This window comes from Dipodomys spectabilis, unplaced genomic scaffold, assembly GCF_019054845.1.
Source record: "Dipodomys spectabilis isolate Male_0828 unplaced genomic scaffold, ASM1905484v1 ptg000082l, whole genome shotgun sequence".
Classification (NCBI taxonomy): domain Eukaryota; kingdom Metazoa; phylum Chordata; class Mammalia; order Rodentia; family Heteromyidae; genus Dipodomys; species Dipodomys spectabilis.
In genome coordinates this window covers 1,033,395-1,046,327 of record NW_024870759.1, presented here as the reverse complement: position 1 = coordinate 1,046,327, position 12,933 = coordinate 1,033,395, and the positions used below count along the sequence as shown (strand labels likewise).

Below are 12,933 nucleotides of genomic sequence, written 5' to 3'. Positions count from 1 at the left end.
ATGTTTTGGCATTCAATACATGTTCATTACTTAAAACTATAGTTATTAGGAAGTGTACTCATTACCTTACTCATGTAACTATAACCCTCTGTATAGTATCTTTACAATAAAAAATTTTAAAAAAAAAAGTAAACTGTTAACCCAGAAGTCATTCCTAGTGAAAACTTCTTTCAACCTTAGAGAAATAAAGTATTATAAGACAAAAAAACTATTGTTATTATTAGTATCTCTCTATATATTAATGAGGTGATCAAAATGGTGAATGTTTATAATATCCATTTTATCATTGGCCTGAAGCCATTTTGCAACCTTTATATCCAGATGTGAAAAATATATAAAAGTTTTTAAAAATTGTCTTAGCATGTGTTATACAAAGTAATGTGTTTCATTATGGTATATTATAGTATATATAATTTGATCACATTACTTCTTCTTTACCCTCTTTTGCCCTCCTCAAAAAAATTAAGTTTTAAAATAAGTTGAATAAATTAGCATTCAAACTTGGTAAATCGTCAGACCTATGATGTAGTTTGAGCTCTGCTACTCAGTCCATGTATGTGTTCAGCCCTTTGAACCTCATTTTGTCATCTGTATACGCTTAGTTGTTTTTGTTTTCTCATTAGTATTTCATTTTCTTTCTGTCTAAAACACTAATTTGAGGCATCTTTCTTAATTTTCAGCTGCAGTTGATAAATTCCAATGAACCTGGAGTAATTATGTTTAAGACTGATGCGCTGAAATGCAGAGTAGCCCTTAGTCCCAAAACCAACCAGACCCTTCAGCTAAAAGTGACACCTGAAAATGCAGGACAGTGGAAACCTGATGAACTTCAAGTTTTAGAGAAATTCTTCGAAACAAGAGTATGTGTTTAAATAATGCACAATTTTACTATGATTAATAAGGCAACAAAGTCAAGATAGAATGAAAAGTAACTTCCTTTATTTATCCCCATAGGTTGCCGGACCACCATTTAAAGCCAATACATTAATAGCCTTCACCAAGCTATTAGGAGCACCTACACACATCCTCAGAGACTGTGTACATATTATGAAGCTAGAACTGGTAAGTGACAGAACTTGTCTAGCGAGGTCTATTTAAGAAGGGGGAAGTGCTTGTTAGTTTTCATTTATTTATATACGTTCTTTCATTTTTCTTTAAAATTCTTAATTTTTTTTTAGTTTCCTTTTTTATTGTTATAAAGGTGATGTACAGAGGGGTTACAGACATAAGTCAGGTAAAGAGAACATTTATTTTTGGACTATGTCACCCTTTCTTTCACTCTCCCAGTTTTTCCCTCCTGTCCCACCCACAAGTTGTATAGTTCATTTTCCAAATTCTTAGTTAACTTAAATTGTATTTAGTTTTGACACAGTTGACGCATTAAGTTGTTGTGTCGACATATCAAAACAAGACAATACAGTGAGGAATTCACCATACATTCCTGTCCAGCCATACTGTAAGCTGAGTCCACAGTGGTTTGCCTGTCTTTGCAGAGGTAGTCTACTTAAAAAAGCCAATTCATCTCTCTCCTACAGTCTTTAAGTGAAATAATAACACTAAGCATCGTATTTTGTACTTTATTCCTCCTGTTTCTGTTTTGAAATTTGCCTGTGCATCTGTACAAATTTGTGTGTTACAAAAGTTTTTCTGGTTCCCCACCTTCATGGTTCATGAAGCCATATCCCCTAAGAGCTGTGAAGACTAAAGTGTTGAGACACCACAGATGCTGCTTTTAGTACACTAGATACCTCCTCTCGATGGGCTTTATTTTTTAAAGCATCTTTTAAAAAGATTTGATATTTTTGTGCCAGTACTAGGGCTTGAACTCAGAACTCAGGGCCTAGGCACTTAGCTTTTTTGCTCAAGGCTGGTGCTGTAATACTTGAGCCATAGCTATACTTCCTCTTAAATTTGTTTTTCAAGGATTTTTGTTCTTTTTTCTAGAGCTCCATCTGCATTTGCATTTGTTTTCTAGTGCCAGAACAAATGAACACAAAGTGGTTTAAAACAATAGTAGTTTCTTCTCCCAGCACTCTGGAGGATAGTAGTTCTAAGTCAAGGTGTTGGTAGGGTCATGGCCTCTCTGAAGGATCTAGTGGGGACAGTATGTTCAATGTCTTTATCTTCTCTGCTGATTGTGCCAACAAACCTTGGTGTCTCTTGGCATGTATGCCCATCATTCCAATCTGTGCCTCCCAGTCTTTTCCTCTTACATAGGTCAGTAGCCATATTTGATATTATAAAGAGCCATAGGAAAGAGCCTTTTATGGATGTGCCAATTTATCTGTAGGATCCAATTCTAGAATGACTTGATATATCAAAACACCATCCAAAGATACAGCTATATGGATATATAGATATAGATATGTAGATATAGTTATTCAATAGATATATTGTTCTCCATAGACTCTGGTTTGTATCCCATTAGCAATTTGTGACAGTATCTGCCATTCCTGGGGCTTAAACTCAGGGCCTGGGCACTGTCCCTGAGCTTCTTTTGCTCAAGGCTAGCATTCTACCACCTGGGCCACAGCACCACTTCTGGCCTTTTCTGTTTATGTGGTACTGAAGAATCAAACTGAAGGCTTCATGCATGCTAGGAAAGCACTCTACCACTAAGCCACCTTCCCAGCCCTTGTCAATAGCTTTATCAGTCTTTCTTTTACTAATTTATAAGTACTCTGTATACTAGAGAAGTTAGCCCCTTGGAAGTTTATTTATTTATTGGCAGTTCTGGGAATGGAACCCAGGGCCTTGTGCATGCTAGGCAAGTGCTCTACCACCACGCTATATCCCAAGCCCACTTTTGAACTATTTTTTCCTAGTTGTACATTTTTACTGCACTAGATATTCCTTATAATTATATAGAAATAATCCAGATAATAGCTGATTGAATTATTTTCAATCTGACAATAGTCCTTTCATTTTAATAATATTTCTATTATTGATTGTGATTGCTCAATCTTTTCATTGGTGCTTTACTACTAGTATTGGGGAAGCAGTGTTTTTTTTTGCTAATTATCTCAACATTTGGCTTTTGATCTGATAGGCTATTAGCAAACATTTATGTCTGAAAGAAATCTGTTTTTAGCTGGGTACCAGTGGCTCACACCTATAATCCTAGATACTCAGGCTGAGATCTGAGGATTCCAGTTCACAAATTTCTTTTTTTTTTCTTTCTTTTTGTTGGTCGTTGGACTTGAACTCTGGGCCTGGGTGCTGTCCCTGAGCTCTTCAGCTCAAGGTGAACGCTCTACCGCTTGAGCCACAGTGCCACTTCTGGTTTTCTGGTGATTAATTGGAGATAAGAGTCTCATGGACTTTACTGCCCGGGCTGGCTTTGAACAGTGATCCTCAGATCTCAGCCTCCTGAGTAGTTGGGATTACAGATGCGAGCCACTGGTGCCTGGCCTGTTTTTCTTTCTTTATTTTTTGGTCAGTTGTGGGGCATGAACTCTGGGCCTGGACGTTGTCCCTGAGCTCTTCAGCTCAAGGCTAGTGCTTTACCACTTGAGCAACTTGAGCCACAGTGCCACTTCCGGCTTTTTCTGCTTATGTGGTGCTGAGGAATCAAACCTAGGGCCTCATGCATGCAAGGCAAGCACTCTAAAACTGAGTAACCTTCCCAGCCCCCTGTTTTTCTTTTTTAAGAAAAAAATAGAAGTACTCCTATAAAAAAAATACCAGTGACTATAATTAAAAATCATAAACATTGTTTGGGCTAGTTTGTTTAGGGAATGAGTTAGAAATAAAACTTTAAATGGATAACCAGTCAAGAAGGGCCTTGATTTGCAGCCAGCCTCCATCCTCCCAGCCCATGGCCAAGAGCCATGAAGACAGGCACTGTCATTCTATGTGCCTTGAAAGCAGCTTCTGCTGTGTGACTTCATGAAGGAGTTATTGCCACCCTGGATCCTGCTGTCTGGGCCAAGCACTTCAGGCCAGCCCACAAATGACAGGGGCCCTGGGAGAGCCTTCACCTTTATCCAGCAAATGCAACAAGGCAGAGACTTAGGCAGCAAGGAGTATGAGGGTCAAGGCCTGGACTTAGGGGAGCCCTTGAAGTTAAACTGTTCTGTGGGCTGGAGGAGGAGTAGGTGGGGGATGGTGGCAGTGCAGCACAATGAAGAATTTGGCAGCATAACACATACTGCTACTGGAGGAATCATCTACCAAATCTGGTAGATGTTGAAAATGTAAAAGAAGACACTTTTAGGCAAGAATGTAGTGATTGAGATTGACATGGAGACCTGACAAAGTTGCTGAAGATAAGCGATTCACTGAATTCGAGGACACACGTCCCAAGTGAAGACATGTATTCTTAAAGTAGGGAAAGTTTTTTTTTTTTCCATGCTTGACATGATACTGTTTCCAAACCTGAAAAATAAGAAAGATTGTTTTGAGGATAAATGCCTGTAGTTACTACTGAACCTCCCAACAGAGATTTTTCAGGCTGTAATAGAGTTGTAGGTAAGGTATTTTATACATGCATTTTTAACAACAACAGCAAAAGTTTTGTTTAGGTTCTGACTTTGAAGATAAATGAACTTATTTTTTAAAAAATCTGGCAGCTTTAGAAATAGGTAGACATACTCAACTCTTCCTGTCTGCAGCAGAAAGTTCATTTGTGGGTACATGAAATGAATATTACTTTCTATAACTGATATAAAGTATTTTCTAGCACATTTTCATCCTGGTTACAGAGCTAACTTTGAATGTGTATGCACACCTAAAACAAAAGTTAATATTGTTTTAAATTTTATAAAGGTAAAACCAGTGAGCATTTCAATTTGGCTCCCATGTATAATTTCCAGTATTAATGGAATTAAGAAGAGCGAGAAATGGCCTGCCCTTTTCTAAAATAAAATGGAAGAAGTTGGTCAGAGGATCAGTGTTTGAATTTTTGAGTTGCTACGAGGGCATTTTCATAAATTATTTATTACTTTACCCCTGCAAATACTATATATATATATATATATATATATATATATATTTACTCACAAAAATATTTCTTTTGAATAAATCCAGGTTACCAACTCTATGTTCTATGAAAAATTGGACCTAAAATGAAATGCTAACTTTTTTAAACTCCTCTACTAGCATATGATTTGAAACATTGATATATGACCTTGTTGTGATTTTTCTTTCTCTTTTTTTTTTTTCCAAAACAGTTTCCTGACCAGGCAACACAGCTAAAATGGAATGTTCAGTTTTGCCTGACGATCCCTCCCAGCGCACCGCCAATTGCACCTCCTGGGACACCTGCTGTAGTGCTGAAATCCAAAATGCTGTTCTTTGTAAGTATCACCAGCCATCTGTGTGTGTGCAGAGCTTCCAAGGAAGAAGCCATGTGGGGGTAATGGAGCCACTTTGGATAACTGGATACATTGCCCATTGCTGCCATGATAGGCCCAGGCTTCTAAAGTAGCAGTTGAGACTTTATGGAGTCCTCATTGCTTTCCAAAGTATTCATAGAAGTGTATTGACCTAGTGAATAACTAACCATTATATTCAGTTGTTTGTCACATTTCATTTCCTTTTGCTTGATGTGTCTTATAGTAAATGATATAGTACCTTTGACAAATTTAGACAAATGTTTTATTTTGTTTTTTTTATTCTCTTTGTGTGTCTGCAGCTTCAACTAACTCAGAAAACATCAGTCCCTCCCCAAGAACCTGTTAGTATTATAGTTCCAATCATTTATGACATGGCTTCAGGTACAACCCAGCAGGCAGACATTCCCAGACAGCAGAACTCTTCTGTTGCTGCTCCCATGATGGTCAGCAACATTCTAAAGAGGTTTGCAGAGATGAACCCACCACGACAAGGTACATGACCAGTAGACGGTATTTTATTGCATATGTTATAAAAAAATTCTTTCGAGAGACACCTCCTTCTCTCCTCCTCTCCTACTTCCCCCTTCCAGCCACTCTACCCCTTGACCCCAGTACTAGCTTGTTGCTGTGGCCCTCCTAATGTCTGCCTGTCGCTTTCTTCCTTTCTCACTGATTTTTTTTTTTTTATTTTCGTCCATTTCTCTGCTGCCTGGACTTTTTATTTTCCTTGGTGATTTATTATTGGGACTGACCCAGTTGCTAATGCCAGAAGCTTGTATTTATAGCACACATTGCCACAAAAGCCCTAGGTTAGGATGATAGACTTTTCCATGGCTGTGAATTCCTGCCCTGCCATCAATACCTGCCACTCTGTACATCACAAACTTGAAATGCATGTTGGTTTCTCATATTTCATGGTTCAATCATGACTAAAATATTGTCATGAAAAGTTCTGTATCTTCTAAATGTTTTGTGAAGAATAAAAGCTGATACAAATGGCACCACTGCTTTTTGGGCTTCTTATATAAGTATCAGGCGGGTGCAAGTGAACCTTTTCACCAAGTGCACAAGGAAGCTCTCAAACTGAACACATAAGGAAACCAGCGTGTTTCTAGGTAGAACAACAAAGTCCTTTCCATGCTGTACTTGCTACATGAAACGTAACTCCCGGCAGTGCTAAATTTGGGGTTACAACACAGTAAAGCTTGGCAAAGAGAACTTTTCTTCCATTTTGCTTGTTTCTAATTGAAGCCATTTTAATTTTTAATGTTGCTTATTTCTAATGCTAAGAAAGTCCTCTTTACCTCTATAGAATAGCTTGATAACCGAATTATGGTTAATGATGGAAAGTTGTTCTCTGAAACGTTTGTAGGTACCACAGTGTTAAAAAGTGTTAGGAGAATAATCATGAGAGAATGATCTTTTTAGCTGTTTGTTCCCCTGTATTGTATGTAGAGGAGTTCTCAGTGTCTAAGGAATCCACTGGGCAGTAGAGAAGAGTATGCATCTTTTGTTGTAATACTTCTACTTCTTACAATTTCCTGCTTTCATCCTTTGACTTTTCTCTTCTTTCAGCTAAAAATAGGTCCTCAAGAATCAAAGTCTAAAACTATCACAATTCTCAAGGTAGCAGTCCAGTAGAACTTTGATAATAAATGACCATTCCTTCACAAACAAGTGACTTATCATTATCTTATATGTTTTTATGTATTATGTCTTGTGGAATTTAAAATTAAAAGAAAAATGTTTTGATCCTATTGGGATCAAGCAAGCTTTTCTACTTATCAGTGAAAGTGTTAAATATATATGTATGTATATGTGTTATATACATATATATATCTTTCATTTAAGAAATTGGTGAAATATTTTGGGAGTGTTTTCTTTTTCCTTTATCCTCACCCCCACCCCCTTTGGCTGGGCAAACCTTTGGAATTCCTTTCCATTCTGTGCCTTATTTTTCTAGTGGTTGGTGAGAAGTTTGTCAGTAATTTGTACAGCATCCCTGCACATCCTGCCCTTTTCTAGTAAGCCATGAGACACATGAGGTCTTTAGTTCTCCCACTTTTAGCTACTATACTGTCTATGCTCTAGTACAAGAGATCCAGCTTTTGGTTTATAATATTGAAATCTTTGTAGTATTTACAAAGCAAAGGGGAAGTTGAGAAGGATGAATCATCAGTCCCCTCAACACATTGTATTTTGGGGTTGTTGATAATGTCATACTTCAGCTTCCCCCCCTCACACCTGTCACTTCTCCCCCAGTAAAGTACTTTTAAGGAGCAAAAACCAACACAGGCATGTTATCACACACCTGTAATCCCAGCACTTGGGAGGCTGAGATAGGAGAATCTCAAGTTTGTGTGTGTGTGTGTGTGTGTGTGTGTGTGTGTGTGTGAGAGAGAGAGAGAGAGAGAGAGAGAGAGAGAGAGAGAGAGAGAGAGAGAGAGAGAGAGAGAGAGAGAGAGGAGAGAAGAGAGAGAGTGCGCCAATCCTGGGACTTGAACTCCAGGCCTGGGTGCTGTCCCTGAGCTTTTTCACTCAAGGCTAGCACTCTACCACTTTGTTTTTGGGTGGCTAATTAGAGATAAGAGTCTCACGAATATTCCTGTCCATTCTGGCTTTGAACAGCAGTCCTCAGATCCCAGCCTTCTCAGTAGCTAGGATTACAGGCATGAGCTACCTACCAGCACCTGGCTCGAGTTCTAATTTTGTACTCAGTTGGTTTTAATTTAGTTTTAATGTTGAATTACAGAATTTGACCATTTCCTTAAAATTTAGAAGAAATCTCCAGTAGATGTCAGTATATACTGTCTTGTAGAACTGCCAGTAGCCACATGTGGCTATTTAAGTCAATTAAAGTAAACACAAGTTTTTAATTTAATTTTAAATTCCATTTCATAGTTAGACTAGATGTGTTACAAGTGCTCAATAGCCACAGTATACATACATACACATTTCCATCATCACAGAGAATTCTACTGGATGGTGCTATATGAAACATTTTAATCTGGTTGGTAATGCAATATTAGAAGGATACCACACAAAGTTGTAATTAATAATACATGAAGATAAATTAGATCTTTTCATTAGATTCAAAATATATAAGTAACCTTAAACGTTTAACATAAAGTCCAACTTTTGCAGGGCGCTGGTGGCTCACACCTGTAATCCTAGCTACTCAGGAGGCTGAGATCTGAGGATCATGGTTCAAAGCCAGCATGGGCAGGAAAATCTGTGAGACTCTTATCCCCAGTAAATTACTCAGAAAAAAGCCGGAAGTGGTGTTGTGGCTCAAGTGGTAGACTGCTAGCCTCGAGCACAAAGAAGCTTAATGACAGAGCCCAGGCCCAGAGTTCAAGCCTCAGGAATGGGGGAAAGGAGAGGATGAGCAACTTTTAAAGCTTATCCACTACAACATTATTTCTATATAACTGTAGGCATATCCAAATTTGAACCCAACTGGAACTTAACCAATATGTCCTTCTGAGGAAAAACAACCCAAATCAAATATAACCTTTTTATATCACACCAGAATTTAATCTTCTATAATCTTTAAAGTTCTAACTAATTTCAGATTTAATTTCCCCTTCCCTCCACCGGTGTGTTAACATCATCTTTCCTGTATTGCGAATAGCTAATGACCATTTTTCTCTGTTGCAGGTGAATGCACAATATTTGCAGCTGTTCGTGATTTAATGGCTAATCTTACACTGCCCCCTGGTGGGCGTCCGTAGACACTATTGTTTTTAAACCCAGAAGGCTGACAAATGTGACAAAACAACAAAAAAAAAAAATGAATTCAGCCTTCACTTTTAAAAAGGAAAAGGACTTTTTTTTTAACTTTAAGAGCTAAATATTCTAAACTGGCAAACTTTTTCAGGGTGCACTTCTTTCATCAAAAAAGATCATCAATTTTTTTGTATAGTGAACTTGTATAGTGTGGTTAAATGGGACACATTTCAAACTAGGGTAATACATCAGTGTCCGCTTGCCAGTAATAGATTTAATATTCTGTTTTATACTATAAAGATATGAAAATGCCAAACTTGTTTATTTAATTGTCTCCTTATGTTTTGGGTGTAATAGTCCTTTTTTATTTTTATTTTTGTTTTTTAAGGCAGGTCTGTCATTTTTGAATACTGTAAAACTGTGACAAACTTTATATTGGAGCTGTATTTTAATATGACCGCTTTGAATCCTTACACAAAAATGTTCTGGGAGTCATTATAAACACATCCCAAAGAAGCAATATTTAATAAAGCTAGGTGAAAAAAGTGACACTCACTTGTGTGTGTATAATAAGCTCTCTAGGATTTTTTTTTTTGGTCGGTCGTGGGGATTGAACTCTGGGCCTGGGCACTGTCCCTGAGCTCTTCAGCTCAAGGCTAGAGCTCTACTACTTGAGCCACAGTGCCACTTCCGGTTTTCCGGTGGTTAATTATAGATAAGAGTATCATGGGGAATTTCCTGTCCGGGCTGGCTTTGAACCTCGTTCCTCAGATCTCAGCCTCCTGTGTAGCTAGGATTACAGGAGTGAGCTACCAGCACCCGGATTCTCTAGGATTTTTATAGGGCCTCACTTCATCCTTAACCTGGTGGGGCAAGTGATTTTCTAATAATGTCTGAGATTTGACCCAGAACATGAGTTTCAAGGTTAATTTTTTTCTTCAGACATTCCTAAGTTGAGTAGTGGTAACATTTAGCCCCTCAGTTACCTTTCAGTGTAGAAATTAATTAAGAAAGAACGGAGTTTTTTGAGAAGAGACAGTGCTTTATCCTTAGACAGTCTTTCTCATCTGTTGAGGATATGGGAGCTTTTTTTGTTAGGCAAGTTTTATTTACAGGATACTTATGCATACAGCATTAATTAGGAAACAAGGAAATTTAATGCTCGACCTTTGCGTGAATTTTCTGTGATATTTCTTTACCTTCACTTCTTGCCTTCCCCACCAAAATTGGTGTTGTTCTGAACAATCTCATATGAATTCATTGTCAACAAAATAATAGATGTTTTACTTGCAAGAAACTTAGTCTAGACATTGTAAGAGTCCTCAAGACTCAGGGCCTATGCAGGCAGGGTCCAGTGAAGTTTCTGATGCATATCTCAGCAGAGTTTCTTTTTGGAATGCTGAACTGTCTCTCCTAGTCAGGGACTTTTTAAGCTTCAAAGAACATAATCTGAAGTGACTGTGTTCTAGTGACTTAATGTTGTTTGGGGAAAAATTTTAAGATAATACCATGCTAAGTTATTTAGTCACTGTAATACTGGTTCTTGATTAAATTTTAGATGCTTTGTCTAATTCCACTTTAAGATGATTTAATTGCGCTTTTATAACTGTAATCTCCAACTTCTAGTTTCAAGCATCTCACTGCCAACTGTATCATATCTGTTCTTAACTTTGCTTAATTTTCCATTCATTTCCGGTCAACGGTGAGACCTTTGTCTTCTGTGTCTTATTTCTGCTTTCATCTCCTGCTTCTCACCCAACTCTGCCACTGTTCCAGAGTAGGTGACTAAACTTTTATCCTTCCTTTAACTTACCTTTTTATCCTTCTGTTTTCAGTTCTCCTTATAGTGATTATCACATCAGTTTGGCAATCTAAGATGTCTTTTATCAAGCGTCAGCCCTTTTCTATTTGGAGCTGAATTCTTTCTTTCATGTAGAAATCTACATGTATATATAAGAAATGTATTTTTATCTGCAGGATGATATTGTGTCACATTTTATTAATAGAATTAACTTTTCAGGTATTTTCCTTTTTGAGTGTGATTTCGAAATGTTAATTGCATTTTATACATGATGCATTCAATGAACTTTTCTTAATTATGAATGCATTGTGCAAATCAAAAGTAAGAATAGGAATCAGCAAACAGAATTTTCTTTTGATGCTTATTAAATCAATGAAATTGAATTTTGATAATATGCTTGGTACTTGGAATTGGTATATGCTTTATTAAAGCTTGGAAAACATTTAGCATTGGAATCATAAGTTTCATCTCGAACCATGTCTTTTGCCTCTTTTGTTACCCAGGTTTGATCAAAGGGACTTGATATTCATAGTGATTTCCCTTAGTAGATGGTTTAGGACTTAATTTTAAGGTGTATTCCATGTAACTTTAGTATTTGCAGTAATAAATAAAATTTATACAAGTTTCAGAGAACTGCCAACTCTCTCTAGTTAATTTTGGTGAAGATGTTTTGGATTGTAGCCTGGTTTAGAATCAGTTTAACCTTTAAAGAAGAAATTGGTTCTGATTTGCCCCCTGCCTTTTTTCCCTCCATTTCAAAATGTCCAGAAGTACTTTGAGAATTAAGAGGAAAGCGAAGCCTTCGACAGAATACACAGTTCTTAATAGCAAAAGCTGACCTTATATTTGAAAATCGAGTGAGCTAAGTGAAAACATGAAAGAAAGCATACCTAATTTTGAATCTGAATGCCACTAATAACTTCACTTTGTTGCAGTTAACACAGTAACTTGTCCAGTTACAGGATTCTAAGTCACTCTTTGGACTGTAGTTGGTTTTCAACATAAAAGTTCTTTTGTGTTTTCTTTCTCTAAAAGAAATACACGATCACTTTTTGTTTTCTAAAGAGACAGGGTCTCTCTATGTTGCCCAGGTTGCCTCCAATTCCTAGGCTTTAAGCAGTCCTCTTGCCTCTGCCTCCAGAGTGCTGGGATTAAAGGTATGCACCACTACACTTTCAAATATTCTTCACTCCCAGAATATTTTAAGAGAACTTACACTCAAGGAACACAAAGAACAAATGTTAATGTAGGTTTCAGTGTTTCTAGTGGGGTTTTCTTTTTCATTTGGCTTGGTGGGAATGGCCAGGGTGATCGAAGGTATATAAGTTCCCTTAGGATGAGGCCAGCCCACACTGTGCAGTTTATCTCCAGGAAAGCTATGACCTGCTTAGTTTTCTAGCCTTCACATCCAAGTGGCCAGTGAGTTGTTATTTACCTCATCTAAGAATGTAACTGACTGTTTAATGTGTATATTTAGGTCAAGAACAAATGGTGGCTAATATTTGCTGAGAGCTTACTGTGTCCCTGGCATGTGTATTTAATTTCCCAGTTACCCTATGAGGTGTCAGTATCCTCCTTTTACAGATGATAAAGAGACCACAAAAAATGAAGTAATTTTCTTGTGATGAAATTATCCCTAAAGGGCAAACCACTAAGAAGAGGCTATTTGGGTCCAGAGCTAGTGCTCCTAAACCCTATGCCTCTACATAGGAGCCTGGCAGTAAGGGGAAACTTGAATACATACAATTTTGACACATTTACCAAGCTCAAGAAATGCACTAAAAGAAACAAAAAACAAGCTGGGCGCTGGTGGCTCACGCCTGTTATCCTGGCTACTCAGGAGGCCAAGATCTAAGGAGGCTAAGATCTGAAGATCAAGGTTCGAAGCCACCCCAGGCAGAAAAGTCCCTGTGAGATTTATCTCCAATAAACTACTTAAAAAAGCCAGAAGTGGCTCTGTGGCTCAATTAGTAGAGCGCTAGCCTTGAGCACAAAGAGGCGCAGGGACAGCACCCAGCCCCTGACAAGTCCCAGGACTGACAAAAGAAAAAAAGAAAAGAAAAAGAA

General features: G+C 37.7%; 1 protein-coding gene across 3 annotated transcripts in view; it reads left to right on the top strand.

The window, feature by feature from the left end:
* The window catches only part of Med14 (mediator complex subunit 14), a 96,687-nt gene extending 87,603 nt beyond the window's left edge, over positions 1-9,084 (top strand). For all 3 annotated transcript variants that reach the window (XM_042683607.1, XM_042683606.1, XM_042683608.1), the window contains 5 exons: positions 681-860; positions 955-1,062; positions 5,172-5,297; positions 5,636-5,828; positions 8,997-9,084. In XM_042683607.1, the coding sequence (XP_042539541.1) occupies positions 681-860; positions 955-1,062; positions 5,172-5,297; positions 5,636-5,828; positions 8,997-9,070 (681 nt within the window). In that variant the 3' untranslated portion in view covers positions 9,071-9,084. The remainder of the gene's footprint in view (positions 1-680; positions 861-954; positions 1,063-5,171; positions 5,298-5,635; positions 5,829-8,996) is intronic.
* Positions 9,085-12,933: the final 3,849 nt, after the last annotated feature.